General features: G+C 44.1%; 1 protein-coding gene across 1 annotated transcript; it reads left to right on the forward strand.

The window, feature by feature from the left end:
- The first annotated feature begins 2,198 nt into the window (after positions 1–2,198).
- Positions 2,199–15,755, forward strand: LOC121568049 (enhancer of mRNA-decapping protein 3-like). The gene is made up of 7 exons (XM_041878613.2): positions 2,199–2,329; positions 2,530–2,705; positions 7,529–7,746; positions 11,475–11,825; positions 13,311–13,464; positions 13,915–14,132; positions 14,585–15,755. The coding sequence occupies exons 2-7, from the start codon at positions 2,542–2,544 to the stop codon at positions 14,917–14,919; spliced, it is 1,440 nt and encodes a 479-aa protein (XP_041734547.1). The 5' UTR covers positions 2,199–2,329; positions 2,530–2,541; the 3' UTR covers positions 14,920–15,755.
- Positions 15,756–16,731: the final 976 nt, after the last annotated feature.

Raw genomic sequence — 16,731 nt, forward strand, 5'->3', positions numbered from 1 at the left:
CACACACACACACACACACACACTTTAAACCCCTATGCTCCTTTGAGACCCCTCTTTCAAAGTCACTGAGATCTCTTCTTCTAGCTATGGTAGCCAATATAATGGGCAGCTGGGCATTTTTTTTTTACATGACCCTAAGCATGATGGGATGTTAATTTGCTTAATTAACTCAGGACTACCACACCTGTGTGGAAGCACCTGCTTTCAATATACTTTGTATCCCTCATTTACTCAAGTGTTCTCTTTATTTTGGCAATTACCTGTAGGCGCTAGCTTCGAGAGAAAAGGTCTCCAAGCTCAGTTGGTTGTTGCACATACATCATGTGTGGTGTTATGAGCGCAATAAATCTCTGTATTTAGTCATATAGACTTTCTCTCATTCACACCATATTCGATGTGACTTCATGGGTAATTTATTTGTTTTATCAACCAAACCAATTATTACTTTACTGTCAAATCATCACATTATAAATCTAGAGTCTATTGACGCATCAATCTAAGTAACATAATAAAAAAATCCCCATCAAAATGTTCGCTGCTTTGGCACCGCAATGGTGGAACAAGCTCCCCCACGACAGAGACACTTGAAACCCTACCTCTTTAAGGAATACCTGGGATAGTATAAAAGTAATCCTTCTACCCCCCCCCACCCCACCCCCACAAAATATATATAGAGCATGGCGCTTGTAACGCCAAGGTAGTGGGTTCGATCCCCGGGACCACCCATACACACAAAAAATGTATGCACGCATGACTGTAAGTCGCTTTGGATAAAAGCGTCTGCTAAATGGCATATATATATATATTTTTTAAAATATCAAATAATAAACAAATAATAAACTTTTGGAAAGTGGTTGTCCCACTGGCTATCATAAGGTGAATGCACCAATTTGTAAGTTGCTCTGGATAAGAGCGTCTGCTAAATGACATAAATGTAAATGTAAAATCCGTCAGTTTAAGACGGAGCTATGTTGTTGTTTTTGCATGGGGATGCGTCTTAAGCCACCACATCCATCTATGGCGGCCTTCCACATCTGCGGCGGAAGGTGGCCGAGCTACAGCGGTGTCTGTGAGAACCATGACCGCTCAATGGAAGGGGGAGACTCTTAACGAACAGGATGGTGTTCTCTGCTTTGCCCTACTAGTCTGAAGTCGGTAACCTGATGTGCCAACTTCTGTTTGTAGCATCCAAACCATTTGAGCTACAAACTAATGTGACCCCACTGTGGAAAGTGGAGATTCTCACAAACAAAATGGTGTTCTCCCACAAGTGTTACGGGACTCCTCTGAAGGTAACCGGTACCAGTTAAAAAATTTTATGGAAGTATGGAGGTCGTTTTGTGCCTACCCCAAAAAAGTGGTTAAATATGTAAACGAATATATATATGTCCTGAGTTTTCTTATATAATAATAATAATAATAATAATAATATAATATGCCATTTAGCAGACGCTTTTATCCAAAGCGACTTACAGTCATGTGTGCATACATTTTTACGTATATCTCCTACATATAGGACAGACACTTCAAAACCTTATTCCTTCTAATTTATTTTTTGACTGTCTTTTTTGCTATTTATAAATGTGTTATTCAATGCGTTTATATAGGCTATAGTAGTAAAGGCCAAATTCAATATTTAATCAAATAATTTATTGATATATTTTCTTGATACATAAAGGGGTCCTAAAATTCAAAACCAAATAGCTAAATGATCCAGTGGCGCAGATCGAGTGGCGCAGCGGTCTAAGGCACTGCATCTCAGTGCTTGAGGCGTCACTACAGACCCCCTGGTTCGATTCCAGGCTGTATCACAACCGGCCGTGATTGGGAGTCCCATAGGGCGGCGCACAATTGGCCCAGCGTCGTCCGGGTTTGGCCGGTGTAGGCCATCATTGGAAATAAGAATTTGTTCTTAACTGACTTGCCTAGTTAAATAAAGGTAAAATAAAAATTTATAAAAAATGACCATCTTAAAACAATTCCATATGTCAGCTTAGAACCCCCCCACAACGCCTTACACTCTTAAGAAATTATATATATATATATTCACTCCATAAAATTAAATGTGATAACAAAAACATACATTTCATTGTGAAATGTGTGTTTCATATCTGGTCAAATAGATGCGCCCTGCAACTGTGATGACTTTTATTTTGAAATGTGTATGGCTACGCGCGCCGGAAGTTGTGCGACGCTAACTCATGCTAATGAAACAAAGCTAACCATTCAGCCAAGGACGCTTGCTTTGATACATTTCGTTAAAATTGCCCATTTGGACAACCGTTCAAAGATTAAATTAAAACAGTCGTTATACGGAATATCACAAAAGGTATGGTACTTTTGTCCATTAAACAATAAGGCATGTATTGCCATTCTGAACGACAAAATGAGACGTCGTCAGAGGCCATGTTGTTAGTTAGCTGCTAACGTCAGCTAGAGTTAGCTAACTAGATGTTCGCCAGCTAACATTTCAACTTGAAACTCAAACGTTATCATGACATGTGTTCATGCTCTCCTTGTTTTGACTAGACACTAGACAGGATGGCTGCAGACTGGTTGGGTAGTCTGGTCTCGATAAACTGCGGAGAAGCCCTGGGGGTGTACCAAGGCGAGGTGTCGTCTGTGGACCAATCCAGCCAGACCATCTCCCTCAGGCAGCCCTTCCACAATGGAGTCAAGTGCCCTGTGCCCGAGGTCACTTTTAGGTACTACTGTTTATTATTTTCATGGAAATTTTTTATCTTTCCTGAAAGCGTTGTAATACAAGATCATAATAACTGTATTGTATGCTTGTGTTGTCAGGATACCAGAATTTTGAATTTTTACCAGGTTTATTATCATGATACTGGATTCATCACGATACTTGATACCATCACGATACTTGATACCAAAACGATTCCAAAATGATACCAAAACGATACCAAGGCAAAAAAAAGAAGGTGTATTAGCCAAAGTCAAAGAATGACACTTACATTTACATTTACATTTTAGTCATTTAGCAGACGCTCTTATCCAGAGCGACTTACAGTTAGTGAGTGCATACATTTTTCATACTGGCCCCCCGTTGGAAACGAACCCACAACCCATATCTGTATTTCCAGTCATGTGAAATCCATAGATTAGGGCCTAATGACTTGATCCAGATAGATCTTTTGAGTTCAATATCATTACATTTGAAATGTTAGATTTTTAGAATGAATACATTAATGAATCAATTAATCAATCATTCAATCAATTATACTTTTGTTTGCCTATAAGTACATAACAACATAATGGCAATAATTGATTTGAATGGTAAATCTCTATTGATAAACCTGGTAAATCAAGACGTAGCCTAGGCAACACATTTTAATGTCACATGCACAAGTTCAGTGAAATGCCTTTCTTGCAAACTCACAAAACCCAACAATGCAATAATCAAAAAATTCACACGAGAAATAAGATTAAGACATATGAAATGCACAATAAAGGAAGTAAGTAAGTCGCTCTGGAGAAGAGCGTCTGCTAAATGACTAAAATGTAAATGTAAATATACAGGAAATATTTAAAGAGTAAGTTCCAATACCATATTTACATGTGCAGGGATACTAGCGTGATGGAGGTAGATCAAATCAAATCTAATTCAAATAGAATTTTATTTGCCACATGCGCCGAATACAACAGGTGTAGACATTACAGTGAAATGCTTACTTACAAGCCCTTAACCAACAATGCAGTTTAAAAAAAAGAAAAAAGTAAAATAAGTGTTAAGTAAAAAAATTAATAAAATAATAACTAAAGAGCAGCAGTGAAGTAAAATAACAGTAGGGAGGTTATATACGGGGGGGTACTGGTACAGAGTCAATGTGCCGGGGCACCGGCTAGTCGAGGTAATTGAGGTAGTATGTACATGTGGGTAGAGTTAAAGTGACTAAGTATAAATAGTAAACAGAGTAGCAGCAGCGTAAAAGAGGGGGGGGCAGTGCAAATAGTCTGGGCAGCCATGATTAGCTGTTCAGGAGTCTTATGGCATGGGGGTAGATATGTAAAGAGGTAAGGTGACTAGGCAACAGGATATAAGGTCAACAGAGTAGCAGCAGCTTGTATGTGAGTGGGTGGGTGTGTGTAGAGTCAGTATAAATATATGTGCATATTATATGTGAGTGAGAAAATGATGGAGCCAGTGTTTGTGTGTGTGTGTGTGTTGGAGTGAGTTTGTAGGGCCCTGTGAGTGACAATACAGGTGAATGCATATTCAATAGGCTTGTGTGCATACATTGAGTTATTGAGCTTGTTTCAGCTGATTTCATGACAGATGAAAAACTATCTGTTAACCTTCTATTCGGGACTTATTTTATTGTGCTGATCAACAACATTTGCGTAGAAGAAGCTTATTCATATTTTGCGTTATGGTTAGCATATTATCGCAAACAAGGTACTAGGATAGTGAATTTATGTTGGCAAGGAAAGTTAGCCTACAAAGCTGTAAGCTACCGGTATATTCTTGCATTGTAGTGTTCTAGCCTGTACTGGACATTGTTTTGGGAATAGTAATTAACAGTTTCAACATTTCTACATGCTGCTTTGCATTATCAATGATGTATATAAACCCTAGATTGCTGATGATATGTATTGGCCATTGAGAGGCTTTGAAGCCACCGGCGGCCATATTGTCACTCCCCAGTAGGAGCAGTCCTCCATAGGAATGAATGGAATTCTACATTATTTCAATTAAATGTTTCAAGGACAAATAACATGTACACCAAACAAAGATATAAATGCAACATGTAAAGAGTTGGTTTCATGAGCTGAAATAAAAGATCCCAGAAATTTTCCATACCCACAAAAAAGCTTATTTCTCTAAAATTTTGTGCACAAATTTGTTTACATCCCTTTTTAGTGAGCATTTCTCCTTTGCCAAGATAATCCATCCACCTGACAGGTGTGGCATATCAAGAAGCTGATTAAAAAGCAAGATAATTACACAGGTGCACCTTGTGCTGGGGACAATAAAAGCCCACTCTAAAATGTGCAGTTCTGTCACACAACACAATGGCACAGATGTCTCAAGTTTTGAGGGAGCGTGCAATTGGCATGCTGACTGCAGGAATGTCCACCAGAGCTGTTGCCAGAAAATTTAATGTACATTTTTGTACCATAAGCCGCCTCCAACGTTGTTTTGTTTGCTGATGTCAACGTTTTTAACAGCGTGGCCCATGGCAGTGGTGGACATGTACGACACCGCGTTCCAGTTCCCGCCAATATCCACCAACTTCGGACAGCCATTGAAGAGGAGTGGGACAACATTCCACAGGCCACAATCAACAGCCTGATCAACTCTATGCAAAGGAGATGTGTCGCGCTGCATGAGGCAAATAGTGGTCAGACCAGACACTGACTGGTTTTCTGATCCACACCCCTACCTTTTTTTTAAAGGTATATGTGACTAACAGATGCATATCTGTATTCCCAGTCATGTGAAATCCATAGATTAGGACCTAATGAATTTATTTAAAATTGACTGATTTCCTTATATGAACTGTAACTCAGTAAAATTTTTGAAATTGTTGCATGTTGCGTTTTATATTTTTGTTCAGTGTAGTTTGAAAGTCACTGCAAAAGATTAACACATTCTGCCCAGACCTCTACAGAAATGTGATCAAACTTGCGATTCCACTTTCGTCTAGCTTCAGTTCCAACATTTCCAAATCATACAGCAAATGATGGCGTTTTTTTGCTTCCATAAAAAGGTGAATGGAGGGCGTTTTCCAGGCAGGGTTTTAACACTCGTTCACGGGCGCACACATATTATATTCTCCGATTTATCAATGAAAACAAGCAAATATATATTTATTTATTTTTTTGGGGGGGGGATATATATGACCAACAGATGCATATCTGTATTCCCAGTCATGTGAAATCCATAGATTAGGGCCTAATAATAATAACTGCATTTCAATTGACTGATTTCCTTACATGAACACAGTCACATCTTTGAAATTGTTGCATGTTGCGTTTTTATATAGTTTACATGTTGTTGACAATAAACTATATTTGGTCTCCAATGTTTATTGAAAACGTAAATACATTTGCACAATGAGCACTTGTATATTGTTGGCCCCTCCTGATGAGTTCTGTTCTTTCTGTCGCCCCCATTCCTGCTTTAGACAGGTTGGTTGTTTAGCAACAACAAAAAACGGCACGTGCGCAACTATGGTGCAAAACAGACCGGATTGGCTTAGGTTGTTGACATGTAGACTATATTTAGCCTCCCAATGTTTATTGAAAACGTAAATACATTTGCACAATGAGGTTGTTTTCTCGTTACAGTTGTTGGTTAGCTAGCTAATGAATTTGAGCCATATTAGCATTGACATGAAATCAGTCAAAACACCTCAAAACAAGACATGGTATCAAGAACAAGATGAAACGAGCCTCCACATGTCAGTCTCTTGTCATTGTTGGTAGCTATCTGGCCATCCAGAATCGCAACAACTCAAGGACTTCTGTCCCATTTTGAAGCGATTGGCATCGTTTTCGTGATGTTGTCAACTAAGCCATCTGTAGCTTCCAAAATATTTTCTACAGTGGAGGAGTTCCAAGATGGCTTCAATACAGCGCCCCCTGCCAGTCATCCAGGGTTAATACACATCACAAGTGGTGGCGCCCCCTGCCAGTCATCCAGGGTTAATACACATCACAAGTGGTGGCGCCCCCTGCCAGTCATCCAGGGTTAATACACATCACAAGTGGTGGCGCCCCCTGCCAGTCATCCAGGGTTAATACACACGTGGTGATGCAGCATAGACTCCAGTGAGTTCAGTGGTTCCCTCATGGCAGACTCTCTTAACAATGAGTAAGTGGAGCAGGCAAGAGGTATGAACGGTGCGCTCCCGTTTATAAGGGGACATCGGCTGAGCTGAAAGACAGACTTGATCCTCTCTCAATCAGTATATGACATGAGACACAAAAATTATAGTACCGAACCGTTTTTCATGTTCTAGTAACGAAAAAGTACATACGTTTCGGTATACCGTGCAACACTATTGTAAACAATGCTATATTTTTATTTGTAATCCCTGCCCCCCGTCCCCGCAGGAGGCCTTTTGCCTTTTGGTAGGCCGTCATTGTAAATAATAATTTTATTGCAGAGTTCCTGAACCTAAAAACAAGTCAAACACTGATTGTAGGTAATGGATGAAAAATGATCTTAGTACTACAAAGCTTTTGGGAAACTCACCCCTGTATATTTTGCCAATTTGACATAGGCCTTACATGTGCAAACCAACAGTTGATTGTCTGTCTCAGACCCCAAAAGACAGGCTGTTTCACACTTCCATCTTGTCAAATTATACAAATGTACACCGCATTAATTCACTCAGTAGAAAAGACCTTCAAAGTTGTCAAACCAATTGCCTATAGGCTATATGATTGTCTACCAGGGGTTGAGATCAATTCTATTTTCACTCAGTCTAGAATTGCCTGTTGTCTACCACAGTACCATGCCAACTAAATCAAAGCCTGTATATGACTGTCTTTTCTCCCACAGTGCCATGGACATCAAGGAGCTTAAGGTCCTGGACATAGTGAGCAGTAGAGGTGGTGTGGTTCAGAAGATCAGCGCTCCAGTGTCGGTCCCACACAGAGGACACCACAGGACCCAGGAGAGGCTGGCTTCACCACAGCAGCAGTGCTCTAAAAGTTCTGGAGATAAACACCTGGAGGTGCCAGGCCAGCCCAAGGGCTTCCGACGGAGACACAACTCCTGTAAGTACCGGCACACTCCAGGGTCATCATGTTCATTAGGCGTCAATAGAACCGGCACACTGCAGGGTCCTGTTCATTAGGCGTCAATAGAACCGGCACACTGCAGGGTCCTGTTCATTAGGCGTCAATAGAACCGGCACACTGCAGGGTCCTGTTCATTAGGCGTCAATAGAACCGGCACACTGCAGGGTCATCATGTTCATTAGGCATCAATAGAACCGGCACACTGCAGGGTCCTGTTCATTAGGTGTCAATAGAACCGGCACACTGCAGGGTCCTGTTCATTAGGCGTCAATAGAACCGGCACACTGCAGGGTCCTGTTCATTAGGTGTCAATAGAACCGGCACACTGCAGGGTCCTGTTCATTAGGCATCAATAGAACCGGCACACTGCAGGGTCGTGTTCATTAGGCGTCAATAGAACCGGCACACTGCAGGGTCATCATGTTCATTAGGCATCAATAGAACCGGCACACTGCAGGGTCATCATGTTCATTAGGCGTCAATAGAACCGGCACACTGCAGGGTCATGTTCATTAGGCGTCAATAGAACCGGCACACTGCAGGGTCCTGTTCATTAGGTGTCAATAGAACCGGCACACTGCAGGGTCCTGTTCATTAGGCATCAATAGAACCGGCACACTGCAGGGTCGTGTTCATTAGGCGTCAATAGAACCGGCACACTGCAGGGTCCTGTTCATTAGGCGTCAATAGAACCGGCACACTGCAGGGTCATGTTCATTAGGCGTCAATAGAACCGGCACACTGCAGGGTCATGTTCATTAGGCATCAATAGAACCGGCACACTGCAGGGTCATGTTCATTAGGCATCAATAGAACCGGCACACTGCAGGGTCATCATGTTCATTAGGCGTCAATAGAACCGGCACACTGCAGGGTCATCATGTTCATTAGGCGTCAATAGAACCGGCACACTGCAGGGTCCTGTTCATTAGGCATCAATAGAACCGGCACACTGCAGGGTCATCATGTTCATTAGGCGTCAATAGAACCGGCACACTGCAGGGTCATGTTCATTAGGTGTCAATAGAACCGGCGCACTGCAGGGTCATGTTCATTAGGTGTCAATAGAACCGGCACACTGCAGGGTCCTGTTCATTAGGCGTCAATAGATTCGGTTTTCCATTAAAACAATATGAAAAGTCCATACAATTCCATGTGAATTCACAATGCAGCTGTGCTGCTGCCAGCAATGGTTGGGGTCTCACGGTGCCTCCCTTTCAGATGGTTAGGGTCTCACGGTGCCTCCCTTTCAGATGGTTTGGGTCTCACGGTGCGTCCCTTTCAGATGGTTAAGCATTGCACCCGTACTACCATTACTGTACCTCAATTCCACCTCACAAAGTCTGCATTTCCTTCTCATTTAACTTCTCACAGTATTGCCATATAGGACTTCACTGCTTTCGCTTGCCTTTCCCTGACATTTTTCCGACTGTTAACGACGATGTTGTAGAGGTGGCGTCGACTCCAAAATAATTGATTCCTCGACTCCTTGCACGCCGACTCCTGCATTGATACTGCATTATAGGACTGAATCATTTAAAGGGATACTTCAGGATTTTAGCAATGAATCCCTTTATCTACTTCCCCAGAGTCAGATGAACTTGTGGATACCATTTTTATGTCTCTGCGTGCAGTTTGAAGTTGCCGACTAGCGTTAGCTCAATGACTGGAAGTATATAGTAACCGCTAGCATGCTAGTAGGTACCATAGACTTCCAGTCATTGCGATAACGCTAGTTAGCATTGGCTCGCGAAACTACCTCGAACTTCCTTCATACTGGATGCAGACATAAAAATGGCATCCACGAGTTAATCTGACTCTGGGGAACTAGATAGGGCACTGGTCACGGCTGGATATGCTGCGCTTCCACTCTCCAAAATCTATGCCATTATCAACTTTGTTACTGTTAAAAGACCTGCTTTTGGTAGGTCTTAAAACTTCCCATTAGCGCTGCATGAAACTGTCACACTTGCGCTTGTTTTTAAAGGAAAAATCCACCCAAAGGCACTAATTCCTATAATTTACAGTGTTCAATAACACTGTGAGAACAATATTTTTTCTTAACAAAGGTTTCATTTTATCTTTATAATAAGGTTGGTTAGAAACATATAAAATCATTGTGGAAATCTGTTGCAGCTCAAGTGGACTACAAAATCCACAATGCAATGCTTTCTCTATGGGCTAGATGGCTAGCTAGCAAGCAAACGTAGCTACACACAATAGTACCAAGGTCAATATCAGCATGTGAAGTAGCTAGTTAGCTGTAAAAACCCCATAAACAAACTGCACTATCAATTTAGGAGTCTACAATCTCACCATGTTCATTCACAACGGCCATACATTACATTTACATTTACGTCATTTAGCAGACGCTCTTATCCAGAGCGACTTACAAATTGGTGCATTCACCTTATAGCCAGTGGGATAACCACTTTTTTTTGGGGGGGGTAGAAGGATTACTTTATCCTATCCCAGGTATTCCTTAAAGAGGTGGGGTTTCAAATGTCTCCGGAAGGTGGTGAGTGACTCCGCTGTCCTGGCGTCGTGAGGGAGCTTGTTCCACCATTGGGGTGCCAGAGCAGCGAACAGTTTTGACTGGGCTGAGCGGGAACTGTGCTTCAGCAGAGGTAGGGGAGCCAGCAGGCCAGAGGTGGATGAACGCAATGCCCTCGTTTGGGTGTAGGGACTGATCAGAGCCATACAACGGCACCATGCAATGCAACTTGGACTGAAGAGGCAGACCAATAGAAGGAATGTGTTAGACCCTCTGTTAAATTACACATTTCTCGAGGTAGGAATATCGCAAAAAATATGATCAATAGCTCATTCGAGAAAAGACAACCTCCCACGTAATGACATCGGCCAGTAATAAAATCTAACATTTATGCAATCTAAAAGTCGTATTCCTATTAACTTCCAGTGTGGTGAGAATGGCTTTGTCGCAATGCTACGTCTTATCGGCCCAATCTCTGACCTCCTTGAACAGCAATAGCTTAGATACACATGAATACATGAAATTATCCCGGGAAATCGATAGAACATAGAGACAGAGCACATAGATGAACAACAACAATATAACAACATTATTTTCTTTTAAGGAGACACCTCAAATATTGACACCCCTCCCACCTCTAATGTTAGACAGGTAAATTGCCGAACCTGGCAAGTTCAGAAGCTGGAGCTGAAGTGCGCCAGTTTTTACATTACGAAATTGCAAACAAACTTGACACTTGCGCCAACACTAGTTGCAAACTGTTGTGTGCCCTAATGAACACGACCCAAGTTTACCTCTTGTTGAGGACCAGAGACTAGTTAGCGTTTGGTAGATACCTACTAGTGAGGATGGTAGTTGACCAGAGACTAGTTAGCGTTTGGTAGATACCTACTAATGAGGATGGTAGTTGACCAGAGACTAGTTAGCGTTTGGTAGATACCTACTAGTGAGGATGGTAGTTGACCAGAGACTAGTTAGCGTTTGGTAGATACCTACTAATGAGGATGGTAGTTGACCAGAGACTAGTTAGCGTTTGGTAGATACCTACTAATGAGGATGGTAGTTGACCAGAGACTAGTTAGCGTTTGGTAGATACCTACTAATGAGGATGGTAGTTGAATGAAAATCATCAATTCATTACATTTCCTGATTGCATATTGTGTCAGCAGTCTCCGATTTTCCAAACTGCTTTTGTTTTGGGGTATCACAGGGTCGTCCAGTAGTCGGGGCGCCAACCAGGTCACCCCCAAGAAGAACGGCGTGAAGAACGGAGGAGTGGGTCAGAGGCAGCACAGGGACGATGAGTGTTTCGGGGACAATATGGACGACGGCCTGGACACAGACTTTGACTTCGAGGGGAACCTGGCGCTGTTCGACAAAGCTGCCGTGTTCTCGCAGATCGACGGGTCGGATCGCCGCGGTAACGGGGCCCGGTCGCACGGTACGCCGCAGGAGCAGACGTCGTCGCAATACCGCCACGACAAGAACATTCTAGAGACCAAACCTGTGGTGTACAGGCAGATAGCTGTCCCACAACCTGGGGGTAAAGAGTATTGCACTGGTACGCATCTTCTCTTTTATTTTCTGGGGCGGCAGGTAGCTTAGTGGTTAAGAGCGTTGTGCCAGTAACCGAAAGGTCGCTGTTCTAATCCCTGAGCCGACTAGGTGAAAAATCTGTCGATGTGCCCTTGAGCAAGGCACTTAACCCTAATTGCTCCTGTAAGTCGCTCTGGATAAGAGCGTCTGCTAAATGACTAAAAATGTAAAAAAAATTGATCTACAAATGAATCCGATTTTAGATTATGCTTATTCTTTCCGTTCGTTTGAATTTTCTTTATTTATTTCACCTTTATTTAAGCAGGTACTCGTGTTTAGAACACAGTCTCTTTCACAGATGAGCCCTGCGTTAAACAACAATTACACTGTACATATCTACACTGAGTGATACCAAACATCAGGAACACCTTCCTAATATTGAGTTGCACCCCCCCCCCTCCCTCAATTCACCGGGGCATGGATCAAGGTGTTGAAAGCGTTCCACAGGGATGCCGGCCCATGTCTACTCCAATGCTTCCCACAGTTGTCAAATTGGCTGGATGTCCTTTTGGGTGGTGGACCATTCTTGACCACTGTTGAGTGTGAAAAACCCAGCAGCATTGCAGTTCTTGACACAAACCGGTGTGCCTGGCACCTACTACCATACCACGTTCAAAGGCACTTGAATCACCCTCTGAATGGCACACATACACAATCCATGTCTCAGTCGTCTCAATACTGAAAAATCATCCTTTAACCTGTCTCCTCCCCTTCATCTACACTGATTGAAGTGGATTTAACAGGAGACACCAATAAGGGATCATAGACGGAGAAGGTGAAAGTTATGTCACGGAAAGAGCAGGTGTTCATAATGTTTTGTACACATCAATTATACAATACATAAAAAGCAGAACACAATCATGTGAAACAAACACTTCTCTTCATTAAAAAGGCTCTATAACATCTGCTTGAATTGCCCTGGAGCCACCGAATCCACCAACTTTAAATACTTTTTTGGAGATCATTCCACGTGAGAGGCGCAACATTTTTATAAAAGCAGAATTCCCTAACTGGGTGGTGGGATCTCCAGGGTTAGCCATCCCTGAGTCCTGTCTGGTAACTTCTTATACGTCCGAAGGTTAACAATGAGGTAAGGTCTGGCGGACGTTTATGCAGGAGGGCTTTATAGACAAAAAAGAGTGCAATGCATCGATCTACGAGACTTCAAGGAGGGCCAGCCTACTTTTTTGATACAAAATGCAATGACGCTGAACGAATCGGCCACGATAATGCGCTATGATAAACTGCGTCCAATGGCTTCAATACAGCGGCAGCTGACTTCGTATAGACGAGAGAACTGTGATTAGTGCTGTCGGTCGCTGCCGCTCTTTCTAACCAGCAGAAGATGAAATATCAATAGTCTTTAACTTTTAAAGTGTTACCTGTCTGTTTATTCACAGCCAATGTCCCGCTCCGTCTCTCTACCCTCACCCTCTGTGTTTCTCTGTAGATTCAGGCCTGGTGGTGCCCTGTATTTCCTATGAGCTGCACAAGCGTCTGTTGTCAGTAGCTGAGCGTCATGGCCTCTCATTGGAGAGGAGGCTGGAGATGACAGGTGTTTGTGCCAGTCAGATGGCCCTGACGCTGCTGGGCGGGCCCAACAGGTAAGCGCACATCCTTCCACACCATGACACGACTCATAAATAAACATTTGTCGGGCGTTTTGAGACCTCCAAAAAGTACTCTAAATGAGTCCATGTCCCAGGCCATCTGTTTTGTAGATGCAAGTATTTACAATTCAAGATTAGCACAATGCTATTTACAGATTTGTAGTGCTTATTTTGTCCACTTATTTGGTGTTGTACAGCTTTATCAGACTAAGTTAAATGGTTTATTGGTTTGTATCCAATATGTATTGCTAGACACACAAAAACCGAATCATCTTATGATGCATACTGCCTCTACTCCCTCCAGACTGACCCCTAAGAAGGTCCACCAGCGGCCCACGGTGGCCCCACTCTGTGGCCCTCATGTCCAGGGAGCTCAGGGCATCACATACTGCCTCTACTCCCTCCAAGACGTCAAGCCTAACCCTAACCTTTCATTCATTACAGACTGACCCCTAAGAACGTGCACCAGCAGCCCACTGTGGCTTTACTCTGCGGCCCTCATGTCCAGGGAGCTCAGGGCATCAGCTGTGCTCGTCACCTGGCCAACCACGAGGTGGAGGTCATACTCTTCCTGCCTAACTTTGTCAAGGTGCTGGACGCCGTCGCCAGCGAGCTCAACCTCTACACCAAGACAGAGGGCAAACAGGTCTCCGTTATTCAAGGTGTTGGATCAATTGTTGGATCAATTGTTATGAACCAGTGATCTGCTGTTTATGTAGTGGTAGGACTCTAGCCAGCTCACCCTCTGCACCAAGACCGAGGGCAAACCCGGTCTCCAGTATTCAAGGTGTTGGATGGATGTGTCTGTTCTGTGTCATGGAGTTTAGGGTTAGTCGATGTTACGTAATGGTAGGTCAGGTATTCATAATGCCAGTAATCTGTTCCTGTCTATGTCTTTATTATCAGGTGTGAGCAAGCGCTCTCTGTAAAGTGCATGCCGTCATCTAACGGACGGTTTCCTGGTTCAGACACAGGTTATACCTAGTCCTGGAATAAAAAGCCATTTTAATCTAGGTCTTGGGTTAATCTGTATAGAAGAGGAAGAAGAGAAAACGTCCCAGAATGTTAACCTAAAGTTACAATGTTTCATCTCATCTCTCTGTCCTCCTCCCAGAGCTTCCAGACAGCCCTGTGGACCTTATCATCAACTGCCTGGACTGTCACGAGAACGCCTTGATTATGGACCAGCCGTGGTACCAGGCCGCTGCGGACTGGGCCAACCAGAACAGAGCTCCCGTGCTCAGCCTGGATCCTCCAGTCGGCGGACAGGGCCATGCCGTAGAAGCCAAGTGGACACTGTCTCTGGGCCTGCCGCTGCCGCTGTCGGAGGATGCAGGCAGGGTCTACCTGTGTGATATTGGGGTTCCCCGACAGGTGTTCCAGGAGGTCGGGATCAAGTATCATTCTCCGTTCGGTTGTAAGTTTGTGGTGCCATTGCACTCTGCGTAACTGAAGGGTTCGATTTACACATTGACTCTTGGGCGTACCCTACATCTCTGGGGGCGTACCCTACATTTGTTATGATAAGTAATTTGAACTGTGTTTTAACTGGACTGCAACCTTTGACCTTCAGATTGAACTTTGAGCTCTCACCCTGACTATTCAGGGTAGTGTTCAGTATGCACGAAAAGGAAGAAAACTAAAAAAAATGAAATGAAACGAGGAGGTTAGTATCTGAACTTTGCTTGTTGGAGTGCCCTAATGAACGCGACCCCAGTTTGGGGGATTTGACTACAAGCAAGCCTTAAATTCCTTTTATTACTAATGCAGTTATATGTCCAATATACATTCATACAATCCTTTTCCAGGATTGAACCAAGGAATGAGAGGAGAGGTATTATGATGACGCCCTGAGACATGGCTGTTAACTATAACTATATCCTTTATAATATAGACTATATCCTCAGACAATGTTGGGTTCCAGAAACCATGAAACCATGAGGCCGAGACAGAAAAACTAACCACCAGTCAGCGGCCTGCTGTCGATGTGGAGAGCCCATCTCATCCAGATCAGCAACCTCCGTTTCTGTGGAGGGTAAGAAGGTAGGTAATCGCTACATGTACTGTCTTGGGTACAGTCAAGTGATTCAACATGTCCAGGGGAGCAAGTACGCTGCCGTCACAAGGACAGGAACCGTCACAGGCCCAGGGGGCTGTCCCAGTCCAGGGGAGCAAGTACGCTGCCGACAGGACAGGAACCGTCACAGGCCCAGGGGGTTGTCCCAGTCCAGGGGAGCAAGTACGCTGCCGACAGGACAGGAACCGTCACAGGCCCAGGGGGTTGTCCCAGTAGGGGAGAAGCGCGCGCCGAACTGTCACAGGCCCAGGGGGCTGGCCCAGTCCAGGGGAGCAAGTACGCTGCCGACAGGACAGGAACCGTCACAGGCCCAGGGGGTTGTCCCAGTCCAGGGGAGCAAGTACGCTGCCGACAGGACAGGAACTGTCACAGGCCCAGGGGGCTGGCCCAGTCCAGGGGAGCAAGTACGCTGCCGACAGGACGTGGGGGCTGGCCCAGTGGGGCAGTACGCTGCCGACAGGACAGGAACTGTCACAGGCCCAGGGGGCTGGCCCAGTCCAGGGGAGCAAGTACGCTGCCGACAGGACAGGAACTGTCACAGGCCCAGGGGGCTGGCCCAGTCCAGGGGAGCAAGTACGCTGCCGACAGGACAGGAATCGTCACAGGCCCAGGGGGCTGGCCCAGTCCAGGGGAGCAAGTACGCTGCCGACAGGACAGGAATCGTCACAGGCCTAAGGAGTCTACAGCCATGTCTCAGGGCAATAGGATTACTTTGTTAGATGTGATCTCAGAACAATTGTCTTCTTTTTAGTTGATCTTTTATTTTATGTTCTGTTCCCCTGCGGATGTAAAACAAAATCTGCTTCCTTGCCTCTACTAACTAACGTCATGGCATGTTATTTTCTGATAATGTGATGAGTATAAAAGGGTGCCTCAGATCACTCTCTGTTGGTGTCTTGGTACTGCTGTAGACCAAGCCTGAGCCTATTGCCTGTAGATGGCACAGGAAAGGTTGGAGGGATGTTTTGCTCAGTCTAATACAAAGACCTATTATGTCCTCTCTTAGTGAAAGTTGTGTGAAAACAGTCATGCAAAATGTTACCGCAAGATGTCTGCTTTCTTTGGTATGTAAAGGTGAGACACACTTGATGTGATCCTCTTTATCTTCTACCTCTGGATTTTACAGTCTGTACAGAGACTTTCCTGTCTTTACAGATACTTTCCTGTCTTTACAGAGACTTTCC

This window comes from Coregonus clupeaformis, unplaced genomic scaffold (assembly GCF_020615455.1).
Source record: "Coregonus clupeaformis isolate EN_2021a unplaced genomic scaffold, ASM2061545v1 scaf0162, whole genome shotgun sequence".
In the NCBI taxonomy this organism is placed as follows: Eukaryota; Metazoa; Chordata; class Actinopteri; order Salmoniformes; family Salmonidae; genus Coregonus; species Coregonus clupeaformis.